This window comes from Opisthocomus hoazin, chromosome 8 (assembly GCF_030867145.1).
Source record: "Opisthocomus hoazin isolate bOpiHoa1 chromosome 8, bOpiHoa1.hap1, whole genome shotgun sequence".
In the NCBI taxonomy this organism is placed as follows: domain Eukaryota; kingdom Metazoa; phylum Chordata; class Aves; order Opisthocomiformes; family Opisthocomidae; genus Opisthocomus; species Opisthocomus hoazin.
In genome coordinates, this window is record NC_134421.1 from 45,471,509 (window position 1) to 45,484,993 (window position 13,485).

General features: G+C 42.6%; 1 protein-coding gene across 2 annotated transcripts in view; it reads left to right on the forward strand.

Annotated features, from left to right (window-relative positions):
- The first annotated feature begins 1,648 nt into the window (after positions 1–1,648).
- Positions 1,649–13,485, forward strand: part of TES (testin LIM domain protein) — a 30,239-nt gene continuing 18,402 nt past the window's right edge. The window contains exons 1-2 of one of the 2 annotated variants that reach the window (XM_075428957.1): positions 1,649–1,821; positions 13,101–13,186. In XM_075428957.1, coding sequence (XP_075285072.1) covers positions 1,795–1,821; positions 13,101–13,186 — 113 coding nt within the window. In that variant the 5' untranslated portion in view covers positions 1,649–1,794. Of the gene's footprint in view, positions 1,822–2,873; positions 2,943–13,100; positions 13,187–13,485 lie in introns of those variants that run through there. The other variant, XM_075428958.1, reaches the window with a different exon arrangement.

Sequence of the window (13,485 nt, forward strand, 5' to 3'; positions counted from 1 at the left end):
TATTTTCAAGGAGATAAGAATAAGCACAATACAACTAAACCACACAAGATTTTGTTTCACTTTTTTAGCTTACTAAATTGAAAATACACTTCTACATCCATTCCCATATGAAAAGCATATAATGACGACTACTATAATTTAATATGTCTGCTTAGCACAGAGGTACCTAGCAGGTCTTTGTAATTGCTGGTATTTCTCGTTATTACATATATCATTCGACAGCGCATTCACTGAACAGGAATAATCACCTGCTTAGTCCTTTGATCTTAGTCCGAGGAAGTTACGAGCATGGATGGTATTCAAACTCCATTGGTCCCAGGCACACCAACATTTCAGGCACTCGAACTTCCCCTTCTCTTTCACCCCCAAAACCAGCAGGAAGGAACCACTAAACCAAACAAAACAGAACAAGAACAAGAAATAAAAAACAAAATTTCCGAACTAAACAAACAAAATTCATGCAACAGCCCTTATTTTTCACCTCCCTTCGGAACTGACACCCACCGAGCACAGAGCATTGCCTAATGGTCTATGTCCTCTCTGTTTTCTAATGTTACGGCTCGAGGCCATCCTCTCTCAGATTTGTGTGAAACTCCTGGGCCGAGGTCTGCTGCACAGACTCGTTGGTAGGAGCGGCGGGCCCACGCCATGCACCACGATGCCTGTTCCAGCAGCAAAGTCAAGCAGAACGTTGCTTTCACCTCTCAACAGACAACAAACAGAACTGGTCTCCCCTTCACTTGGTTGCAAACATCTTTCAAGGAGTGATGGCAGGCGAAAAATTAAACCGTGAAAGAGAGGTTTATTTGGGCTCTGGGGAAGGAAGAAACAAAATGACCGAAGACTTACTTGAGAAAAGCTGGTATGTGTGGAGAGGAAAGACAGATGCTGCAGATGAAAGACAAACTAATCTACCAAATTACTCATGACCACTGCCTAGGTCAGCTGTAGAGTCTGAGCGAATGTTTGCTACTTTTTCCAAAGATCAAAAGCAATATGAAAGGAGAAAATACTTGTGGAAGTATTCAAACTTGCAAGTGCTTGATTATTCTGTCGTTTTATATTTTATATATGTCATACATTAAATATATATAATGTTATCAGTGACTTTCCATTCGTGTATGAGTCTGAAGACTGGGATCGACCTCTAAACCTTTTCCGCAATATTCATCCAGTGCCAACAGGAGGAAAGATTTTTGTCGGGTTCGCTGGACAGACAAAAACCGCTGCTGCAAAGAGCGTGAGACCCTCCCGCGTGGGGGCGGGTGGACGCAAACCCACCCGGGCGCACCCGCCGCACTCCTCCCGGCCAAGCGGGGCTGAGAAGGGGCCGACCCCGGCCGTGTCAGCGAACCGCCGGGGCCCCACGATCTGGCACCGCGTTTCCAGGGCGCCTGTGCCCGAGAGCAAAGCGCTGCGCCAACCCACGCCCTCCCCACGACCCCACCGCCCCGCCGGCCGTGGCCCCCGGCCCCACCCCGCCCCGGCTCCCCGCCGCCGCCGCCGCCGCGCCGGGCAGGGCGCGGCCGGGCGGGGCGCGGCGGGGCGGCGGCGGGCGATTGGCTGGCGGGCCGGCGCGCGGCCGGGCGGGGATTGGCTGCCGCCCTGCCTTTGTTCGGCTGCAGCCACTGCCCCAGGGCAGCGGAAGTTTGAGCGGGGTGGCCGTGAGGGGCGGCCCGTGCTGCATCGCCTCCGCAGCCGGTCGGGAGCAGCCTCACACCCCGCTTCGGAGCCCGGCCAGGCCCGGCCCGGCCCGGCCCGGCCCGGCTCGGCTCGGCTCGGCCCGGCGGCAGCATGGAGCTGGAGACTAGAGTGAAAAAGGTAAGGTGGGGGCTGCCCGCCGAGTTACTTGCCCTGCCGGCCGGCGCCCCTCCCGCGGGAGTGGCGGCCCCGCCTCGCCGCCCCCCGCGGCAGGGTCTCCGAGCCCTGGGGTCGGTGAAGCCCTCCCGGCACCCCGCTTCTCCCGCTCGGGCTCCGTCGCCCCCTCTCAGAGGGTGCGGGAGGTCAGGTGAGGGGCAGAGGGAGCTGCCCGCGGGGTGCCCTCCTGCTGTCTCCGCGGCCTGGCCCGCGGGCGGGGCGAAAAGCTACTCCGCTGCGCCCGACGCGGGTTCGGACGCTGCAGTTTGTTCCCTAGGTAGTCGAGTGGGTGCCCCTGTCCTGTCACGCCAGCATTGCAGTCTTTCAGGTAAATAGGTGTTCTCCACATCCTCCCCCCCGAAAAAAATGAAACCTCATAGTTGCGTGCAGCCCGAACGCCCTTCGCGGATATCCTGAAGGTTGATGTCGGACCTAAGATGTGACCAGCCCTTTGCAGATGTGCTGTCAGCGTTTGTAGGGGCTGCCCGCCTGAGACAGAAATTTAAGGGGGTTTGTTGGAGTTTTTCTGGTTTTGGATTTTTTTTTTTTTTTCAATTTTTAAAGGCATATGGCTAGTTAGTTTGGAGTCAAACTGGCAAGCAGTGAAGGATCGATAACAGAAAGTGATAAGTAATACAAATGTGTTAAATGTCTTTAAAGCTTCCTATGTGAAACTGATTTTGTGTGGGACACACCTCTGAATCTGTGCATCTAGTCCTTTTGCAAACTAAACACGGCACTTAAGCAATGACATCTGCTAATAAGAACTTCTTTATAGTATCTGTTAGGAGACTATTTGATAAAGGCAGAAGGAGCTTTGTATGTGAACATGGGTTAAATCTGTACATAATCCTCACTGATACATCAAAACTAGTCTTTTGAAATGCATGTTGTATGGACATGTGTCATTGGTATTCCTGAACTGTTATATTTAAGGGTAGTAACTTGTTTTAAAGTACACATGTGCACTTTTGTATACCTATATGCTTTTCCAGCTTGCAGGCTAGAAACTGACCCAGATGTGGAAGTAGTTGTGCAGCATGGAAGGCTGCCTGTTCAGTCAAGGCTGAATCCTGTTAATGCAGGTTAGTCTTGAGTTCCAGCTTTCTCCAAGTGATGTCACCTTGTGATGATGTCACCTGGATGAGGGTCTTGGTTTGGAGAAACTACATAAGTCATCCTCCAGTCAGCATTAGGCTGTCGGTGTGTAAATGGGTGCAGCTAAGTACTGTCACTGTCTTCAGAAACTAGTTGTGTACACAGGGTTTGTCTCCTTTGTGTGACTGCTTGTATGTAATGAAAACAAGCTGCTTGAGTAGACTTACTTATATTTTCTAAGCATGTTTTAAAACTTAAATTTGACGGCATCACGGAGCTCATTCAACTGAAAGGTTTTTTTGAACTCTGGGAGGGGAAGAGATGCGTATTTGTGGAAGATAGAGCATTCCTGTTCAGAATTTCTCCATCTAAAGAGAAAATAATTATGTGTATGAAATACTGATAAAATTCTACTGATAGTGGAGTCTTGCTTTGAGTGAACTTGCAGTTGCTAAACATCTGCCTTGAATTGCACTGTAGTTATTGGGTAGCTGTGTGTGTGTTGCAAGTTTGACTATTTTTGTCATATTTTTCTTTGCTCATGTCTTACTCTTCTCCGTCAACTTCTAAGATTCCTGAAAATTTTTCTGAACCTGCTCGGACAGATACGGAAGCTGGTGCCACAAAAGAAACCAGCAAAACTGATTTGTATTTTCTATTCTGTTCAGCTGTAGTATTAATACCACTAAGGGATGTTTATGATGTGAAGAACTTCACATTTTCTCTGTCTTTATTATACCTGTGTTCAAAAAAACTACTTCTATTCTTCCGCTGTCTCCCCTCCCTTGCTCACTTCTCCTCATCACCTTCTTTCTCTTTATAACTTGTGTGAAGCCAATTTCCCAAGAGAACAGACAAGGATCTGTGGCAAGTCCATACAGGGAGAACTAGGAAGCTTTGCTGTGTACCACTGTGTTTGGTACGAAATCCTTTTCTTCTGTTTTTGACTATTGATATTTACTTAATCAAAAATTCCTCAGATTTTGTACACTGGAATGAATGACTAACAGTTCACATCAACTCTACAATAGCTGCATGTCTTCAGTCTCCGTCATTTAATTCCTGCTCTCAACCTGTTTCTTTCCTTATCTTTTACATCTCTCTTTTTTGCCAACTTCCCCCTTTCTTGAAAAGTGGAAGAACATTCTGGGAAGTTTCCAGTCAAGTTTATCAAAACTAGTAAAAGACCTGACCTTTAAGAGAAACTTATCTTGACGTGGAGACGTCCCTATCACATTTTTAGTCTATCAGCAGTGATGGGTTACTTAACGACAGGGTGAGAACCACGATACGTGATTATGACCTGCACCCTGAGCCGAAAGAACTTGAGTCCTCTGACAAAACCTGCTTGTTACCTTACGTTAACTTTTTATTTTGTAGTGACTTGTACCTATTTACTGCCTGGCAAATGAAGGTAGGCATTAGGGACTAATAAGTGGCTGACCCTGCCCCTGTTGGGTAGGAAGTTCCAAGAACCCTGAGCAGAAGAAAGCTGGATCCTGGGTTCTGGACAGCTACAGTCTGCAAGAAATGCAAGTTTCAGAATGAATTTTCAGCACTGAGAATATAAGCAGAATGTGTGCATATATGTGGAATAATGTGTAACTTTTTTGTAGTCCAGTCGTCATGCTTCTTAGAGACATAAAATAACTCTGGCATATATCTGGCAGTGGAACAGTGTGGGAAAACATAGCTGCAAGGCAGTCTTTTTAGCTACTATGTAAATACTAAGTCTGATTCCTTGCTGTCTGTTATAATCTCCCTTTAAAAAGGGGATGGGGAGTTTAAGGCTGACTGCAGCTATGTCCTTTTTCTTAGGAGGAATTTGACTTGCTGTTGCATTTGAGGATCATGAAGATAGCTCTGTATATAAAAAGAGACCACACAACAGAGGTGAAGCCTAAAAACAGTAGCTCCAGCTTGAAAAGTACTTTTGCAACACACAGACTACTGATTTTCCCAAATACAGTACACACTGTGTTCTTAAACTTTGCTTTCAGGGTATAGGGAAAATGAAGATTTAATGCTTTTTGTTGAAGACTCTGTTAGAACAAAGTTCTCCTAGTCTGGATTTCTGCCCTGTCTGTCACCTCTGTGAACTTTGTAAAATGAATCAGTGGGTCACAGTCCTGTTGGCAGTGTGGTCTCATGCTTCACTAGAGAAAGTAAGAATCTGGCAGGGAAGCTTTCACAGTATACTACTTGCTTTATAAAAGGAACTTTGTGATGGAGAAGGGCCAGGGGAGTTTGGGGGGAAAAGGTGCGACTTCTCGAATGTGGAACGCCTGTGTGGTTTTACTATGGGTGTGAGACTCAGTTTGTTCTGTTGCGGTGGAAAACCAAACAGTGCTTAGACATCGTTAAGTCAACAACTGTAATGCGCTTTGGTAAATGTAACAGTGAATAAAGTACGTATGCAAGCAAAGTCAACTTTTTCATGTTTTGCAAAGCATGATTTAGTAATATCTGCTGGGCTACGCTTCCTGTTGATGTCACTGTTTTGGTGTTACTGCCATGGAAACCCACAACAGTAGAGCTTTTTTGCTATTTGTTATGCACAGTAAGATCAAGGAAATGCAAATTTATTCATGGGTGAGTTCTGTCTGCAAGGAGAAATATGAAACCAGGTGTGCAGATGTGGGAAGAACCACTTCAGTTTTGGTAACAAGGAAACTGAGTAACTGCTTCCTGCAGATGTTATGGTGGGATTTTTCCCCTCAAAGTATTGATGTGAATTATTTTCTGGAACACGTGTCTGAAGGTACATCCCTAGTTACTTTTTGCCCATCATTCCTGGATATCAGCTTGGCAAAGACAGCAAGGCTAAATTAAACTTTTCAGACTGATTTTTCTGGCGAAAGTACTCCCCAGGTGTTTGACCATAAAATATCATGAAATGCCTGAATAGCAAGCCAAGAAACTCCTTGGATGCAGGGCTGCATGACTTCTAAGATCAGGTGAAGCTCTCATTGATGTGGATAATTATAAGCCAGGTATGAAACAATTAGTTTTCCATCTCACTAACTTGGAAGTATTCTGTCATTAAAAGCACAAAGATCTGTTTCTGCAAGCGTTCCTGGAAAAGAGATGGTTTTTTTTCCTGTAGGTAAAATAATAATAATAATGGTGACTACCAATTGTGAACAAAATTTTATTGGTAATAATAATGGTGACTACCAATTGTGAACAAAATTTTATTGGTTAAAGTTACTTAAAAACACATTTCTTCTACCTCGAGGAAGTATAAGGAACGCTTATTGCAAATATGGAGTTTACAGATGTAATGGGGAGGATGCAACTGTATATATTGTGCTGTAGTTAACTAACAATATATATATTATAGATATTGTTAGCTATAGATATTGTTAGCTATAGATATTGTTAGCTATAGATATTGTTAGCTATAGATATTGTTAGCTATAGATATTGTTAGCTATAGATATTGTTAGCTATAGATATTGTTAGCTATAGATATTGTTACAATCTATTTTAAGGAGATGTGCATGTTTGGGGGTGTATGTGTAAAAAAGCCTAATATATCCTTTCCACTAACATGAGGCGGTTCTAGGTGCTGGAGACCTGCAGGAAGAGTAGGGCTGTGAAGATAAGAACTTGTCATGCCTGTTATCTAGGGTCTTAGGCTTGGCCAAATGAATAGGGTCGAGGCAGTAAGCAGGCTTCTGTCATGACAATTTCAGATTACATCAGACATAACTGTACTCTGGTGCTGCTGTACATGTGTTTCTGGTCTTTTTGTTTTTTAAAGTCTGCCTAACCCTTCCTTTGTACTTGGTTTTCAGTCTGAGGTTGTCTAGCTGCAGCTTCTAAAAGCGCTGGCTGGAAAAAAAAGCATGCGCTTTCCTGCATCAATAAAGATCCTAAGAAGTGAATATGTAGGTTTCCATGCCTGCTTCTGAAAACCTAGTATTAGAAGATGCAACTGGACAAGAGTGCTGATGTCAAAACAAAATACACAAGTATTGCGAAAATCCTTCTGCAGCATTGGGTGATGGATAGTGCTGTACTGGAGGTTTATAGGCAGTCTTCTAGTGCGTGTCAACTACATTTAAACTTAGCTAGTGTAATACTGGACTCTGTAAATAAACACCACTTGTTTTCTGTCCAGCTGAGATAACTTTAATAGCTGTTAGCTTTTCGACAGTGGACTGTGTAGTGGTATGTTAAATATTTATGTTCTGAGCTGTTTGATATTGAATTGAAGACATCACAATAAAGGAAATTCTTAGTACTTGTGTACTATCATAGGCTGCTACAGCTCCTTGACTTACTATTCTGCCCATCCTTCCTAGATCATCTTTCAAATATTTTTCGTGGATGCAACCACTTCTTGGCATCCTCCTTTCTGTGCAAATGGACTTCCATACCCAAGCTTCTACATCTTAATCTCAGTCAACTTTTCCCTAAATCTAAATACATATTTAAAAAAAGCTGGGAAAGACTTGCCATCAATTTCAATAGACACATGTAAATAATAACAAATATAGAGTGGCCAATAGGATACTGCTCTTCACTGCAGATGAAACTTTTTTTCTCTCTTGTACAGTGTCTGTAGAAGTCGTGTAAGAGCATTGTCTGGATATAATCATGTCTTTTGTGGTTTTTTTTTCTCCAATCTGGAATCATAAGAAATAACATAGCTCTTCTGTTTTTAAAGTTTAAATGCTGTAACCTATTTTATTTTTCACTTTGTTGTGTTTCCCTACTAGAGGAGACTTCTGCTGGTACAGAAAGTAGTGATAGAATATCGGGTCTCGGCAATAAAGCATGCACAGCATGTGAGATTTCTAATGTGTCTTGTTCTCACGGAGTCTTTTTTTTTTTATACTTGGCTTTACCTTGAGTTCTTTCAAAGTTCCTAAGGTACATTAGGATATGCTAGAAATTAGGTCTGTTGTGGTATACAGGTGTTTTTCTCAAGCCTGCGTTGGAAATGGGAAACAATATCACTTGATGTGGCCCCTGAAACATCTAAATGGATCAACAGTTAAGTAATCTTCAAACCAGAAGATGCCTGGCATTTTATGCTAAATCCAAGAGTAGCTTTAGCATGGATGTCTTCAATTCTGCCCTTGGAGCACTCAAAGACACAGGAGAAAGACTGGCAAAAAGGACAGTGAAGAGGATGTAAGTCTGTTCTGGGGCTCACTGTTAATTATCGCAGCCCACTAATGATGGCTTTCTCGCCGTGTAGCCACAACCTTTCAAATCATGGAAAAGTCTCAAACGGCAGAAGGACTTCTGATCTTCTGCAGAGACTAAGTACTGGTATTGTCTCTTACTGTCTGTGGCAAGGTGAAATATTAGTACAGCTCACCTGTGTGGTGACATGGAAGTCCCCTCAGGGTGGGGAGAAAGGAGGAGGAGCCAAGACCCAAGTAAGCTCTGGTCTTTTGGTGGGACAGATAGAAGAAATCTTATGGGAGGGAGACCTGAAAATGCCAAGTGGAGCTTCTGCATTTTATGTGTTCTTCTTTAACCTGCTTCTTACTGTTCTACCCCAGGGGCTTCTTTGTAAACAGGCAGGAAGGTCAGAGTAGCTAGCTTTATTTGAGGGCTGTATTTGTGCTATGTGAGTATTAAATGGCAAGTATTAAAATGATTAAAGACTTCCAGTGACAGCATACTCTTTGTATCTTTTGTGCCCAGCTGTTCAGTGGGAGGGAACAGAAATGACAGAATCAGACTCTAATTGCTCTATGATGATAGTATGAGAGACAGTGGGCAGAAGCTGCAACATGAGAAATTCTGATTAAACGCATAGATTTTTTCCTCTTTGTGGTCCAGTGTTGTGATAGGCTGTTGAACCTGTGTCTGGACAAGGCCCTGGGGCAAATCTGATTTTGTTGCACCTGCTCTTTGAGGGTAGTTGGGTGACCTCCAGAGAGCCCTTTCAAATTTGAATAATCTATGCCAGTTAAAAGCAAGTATAAGCAAGCTTTAAAAATTACTACTGTCTTATGTTTTAATTCATCTAAGATTTCTTAAGGCTTATCTTTGGTTTTCCTGTAACTGTCAACAATAATCTTGAGTTCTGTGACATTACACTACTTTAACTATTGAACAGCTAATCCTTCATTCATCACAACATTTTTTTCCACCAGTGCTGTGAGCTGTGGCACTATTCATTCCGCGTAGGATCAAACTTGGTAAACTTACCTGTATTTTACTACATAAGAGAAACCATAGCTGACAAAATATAACTGCATTTGTATCGACCTGCAGACTAAACCAGCTATCTACCTCTACATGTATAATCTGTTTGCATTCGTGATTGATTTTGCTCAGACTCCCATGTGGGGGGATGTTTTGTTGTCTGATGTTCTGTGAAATTTGATATATTTACAGGAAATACAAATTCTGAAATTAGTATTCTAAAATTGCCACAAAGCCAGACCAACATTTGCTGCCAGGTTTAAATTAATAGGAGGGAGAAACAGAATTTGTTGGACTTTCATTCTTGATCATATTCAATAAACTTAACAAACTTTTCTGATAAGCCAGTTTATTGCATAGCAACTGCTGTGTTTCTCTTATACATCTATTAGACACATCTATAGAACAAACTGTTAGACACTTGAATAGGACCAGTGGGGTTTTTAAGGTGACAGTAAGCTGCTTAATGTAAGGACAGCCAACTTACTGCACTGGATTCCAGTCTGAACTGAAATGGGGCAGTTTTTCACTAATTCTCACTTAGCTGTAACCGTTTAAAGTTCTTTGCCCTTGAGAACTATTAATCTTGAAAGCAGCATGCAGTGTATGATCTTGAGCATATTTATATCATTTTCCATTCTTGAGACTGTTTCAATCTGTATTGGGTATGTTAGTAATACCAGATGGTTTTGGATGGCTTTTGCTGTAAAATGAAAATTAATGGCAGTAGACAGGCAGGAACCTTCTTCTGGCTGTATTTCAGCTGACCTATCTGTGCGATTTCTACCAGAACTCCATTTATGGGGAAAATGGGTTCTCCCCTCTTCTCAGGCGTGCATTCCCACTCTGGTGCCCGCTCTGTAACTCTGGCTGCTCCAGCAGGAGCATTACAGCAGAATCAGCTGCTGAAGAGGAAGCAGTTACTTCTGAGGCTGCTGCTTCCTGGCCACTGAAGCAGGTCATTTTACAGCACTGTGGAGGAATGTTAACGTACACTGAATTTTCGATAGTCAAACCCAAAAGCACTCTGTGCTATTGTTATTTTATATCTTTATTTTTGGCAAGCTGCCACATAGTTTCTCTGTCAGAACAAAGGCAGAGGCTGTGCATGCATCTGGAATTGTGTCTGATTTGGTTCTTAATGTGCCCCTTAGTTTTGAGCTAAACCTTCTGCGTAAGGTGAGCAGATATTGCATATAGAAAGGCCATCCCCTTCTTTCTGTCCTGTAGCAAACTGAGAAATATGTTTCAAAACAAGTCGATCTCATTTGCTGATTCAGTTTACTTGTCTCAAGCTGCATAAGCATTTACTTGATGTGCTCTTTATTAGTGGGGGGGGTATGTGGAATCCTGTATTTCTGAAGAAATCTGCCTTGAGACTGCTGGTTGTGAAGATGCAAGTAGGCTGGCTGGTTGTTGTCCATTTAGTCTGGAGAGGGAGTATGTTTTGGATGTGCTGTCTAAATGATTCATATTTCCTCTCCTTAATTTGTTTCTGGAGAGGTATTTTTAGCTTTAAAAACCCTTAAATGTTAGAAGGCTTGGAAACAATACATTAAAAAACTGTAAAAAAAAAAAAGTTTTCGTTTTCTTACTTGCCTTTCAGATTCTGTTGCTTTGAGAATTGAAATGTTGAGGCTATTTCGCTGTCTACCATACAACAGAGCTTTACACACAAATGATCCTATGTTTCTAAGCCTTCTAATTACAACACTAATAAAATTATTATTCCCCTTTTTCTACCTTCCCATCCTTTTTAAAGGAGGGGAGAGCCCAAGCATAAAGAGGTAGTGCCAGTCTGTAGCTGAAGTAGCAGCTAGAGAGGATGGGTTAATGTTGCCTTGGTTTCTGGCTTTTTTTTGGTTGTTTTTTTTTTTTCTTTAGGGCAGTGCAAACACATTTTAAGTTTAACAGCTTTTCAGGGAGGTTGGTTTTTAAAACCAAACAACCAACCCCAAACAAAACCCATCCTGTCCTGAAAAAAACAGCAGTTTTGTTACTTGAGCTTCCTCTTTCTCTTTAGAGAACATTCTGGCCAACATCTTTTCGTGTGTGCCTTGGCAAGAGCGCGCAGCTGTCTGCTGTACGGTGTGTGTGCACAAGGTACAATGCACATATGGTGGGGCTCTGGATTCCAAATGAGAATACCCCTGTGAACACCCCTCTTCAGCGGGAATGAACTTTTATTGGCCCCTTAGCTTTATATATCCAACACAGACAAAAATGTAGTTGATAAAAGAGAACTTAATCTTTAGTTATGTTTAGTTTGGATGTCTGCTGGTCTGGCTTCAGGATAGTGCATGTAGCATGTGAACTTCTTGAGCCCTTAGGCTGATAAAGATGTCACCACAGTTACAGCAGGCTTGTATTTCGTCTTCCCCAGAAGAAAGGAAGAAAGAATTTCATGTCCCTCTGTCTATTCCTGCAGTCGCAAGCAGTAGCTGAACAGCTGCCAAAGTATCTCTTCTCCCTGAATAGACCGTAATCTACAAGAAAGCTTTTGTAATTTCCTCAGGGATGTCTGACTGTGGAGACAGTGATCCTTCAAATTACAAAATAACTGAAAACATGGTCTTCCCTGCATTTTATCATGTGTTCTGTGCTGAGCAAGGGGTTTATGCATAATCTGTTCATTAATTTTGCACAGGAACATGTTGCAAGTTGAGCTGTTTATATCCTTCTATGTACAATAGCAGTGTGACTTCTCGGAGTAGATTGCAAGCTTATTAATAATAGAACTGTATCACCACATCTGATTAACCCTGGCATTGTGTTATTGTTGCCAGAACTAAGATTAGTACCGGAACTTGTCAGCTCTAGCTCACTTTCCATTCATGGTAAAAGCCAGACTGGAGGTGAGCTGTCTCCTTCACGATGACCATCCCTCCCACTGTGTTTATCCACAGTGAACTGGGAGGGGTCCTCCACGGAGGGGTGGGTGGGAGCGTGGGGATGGGTTCTCCGCTGCATGTTGGGCATGAGCCTGCACAGCCAACTGTGGCCACAGTTACACAGTCCTTCCTTCATCCATCTGATTTTAAGAGCTGGAGTGAGGCACTTCAAATTTACTGTGTTAGATTGATGCATAAGTTGTGGTGCTTGGTGGCTGTTCTTCACCTCGAACTTCCCGTGGCTGTCATTCAGTTGAATTTGCTGATGTTTTGATTCATTGTGTGAATACCTGGCCTTCATTCTGTGCTGTTTCTTATATTCTCTTCTATTTCCTCTGCATGATGAATTGGTCATCTATCCTTTTAATCTTTTCACAGTGAAATTCTTTGCATATAATTTATGGTCATTGCTTTGGCTAACTGTGCTGTTTCTATTTCTGCTTGGGAAATAAGCTGGTATTAGTCCATCTGAAACATAATTGTGAATGGTATGTTCTGCTCTCAACAACTACCAGAGTAGTCTCAAATATACTTGGGAATATAAAACTAATCACTTAGATGTTTTCTTTATTCCTATCAGATGCCCAGGTTAGTACATATAAAATGTGGGATCTGTTTATTGCTTTATCGCCTGTATTTTGCCAAATCATATACTGCAAATCACTTTGTCCTGACAGCTGCATTAAATGTCTTTTGACCTGAGGTCTTATAGCCTCACTTGCTGTGGTTTCACAGCCACCAACCCAAGGAAGGGCTGCAAAGAATCTGCTTCTGCCCTTGTGTGAAGCTTGCAGAGCAAGCTGGGCTGGAGAGACAAGTCACCGGAAAAATACTTGGTTTTGGTTAAGCCTAGCTTTCTGCCTCCTAGCTCAACCCTATGAACAGGCTTGTGTGAACAGTGTCACTTACATAGGTACAACAGAAAGGTGAGTGGACCTTAAAATACTGTCCTGATGTGAGTTTCGTCAAATGCTTAATCTCTTGATTTAGTTGTGGATTGTAGATTATAAAGGCAGCAGTAAGATTGTTCATGCAGCGTGTTGCTTGAGGCTGACTGTAGTCATCTTGCTCTGTACACAGATGGGTTTGGGCCACGAGCAAGGATTTGGTGCCCCCTGCTTAAAATGCAAGGATAAGTGTGAAGGATTTGAGCTTCATTTCTGGAGGTAAGTGACACCAGATGTCTCTTAAGCTGTGACTCAGCACTGCAGATCTTGGCACATATATGCAAATGTGTAACTGCTTTTGTTCTCTATTTCAGTTAAACCATTCAGATGCTTTAAAGAAGCTGTGTCTAGGTTCAGGGCCAGAGCTTCTCAGCTGTGTTACAACAGAGTGTTTAAGTATGTCATCACTTAACAAACATACATTTTGTCTGCATCAAAGTCAATGATAGTACTTCTACTGAAGCATTTGCTTTAGCTTAATAAACAGTTGAAGTAAGTTTGTAAAAACAGTTCTATCT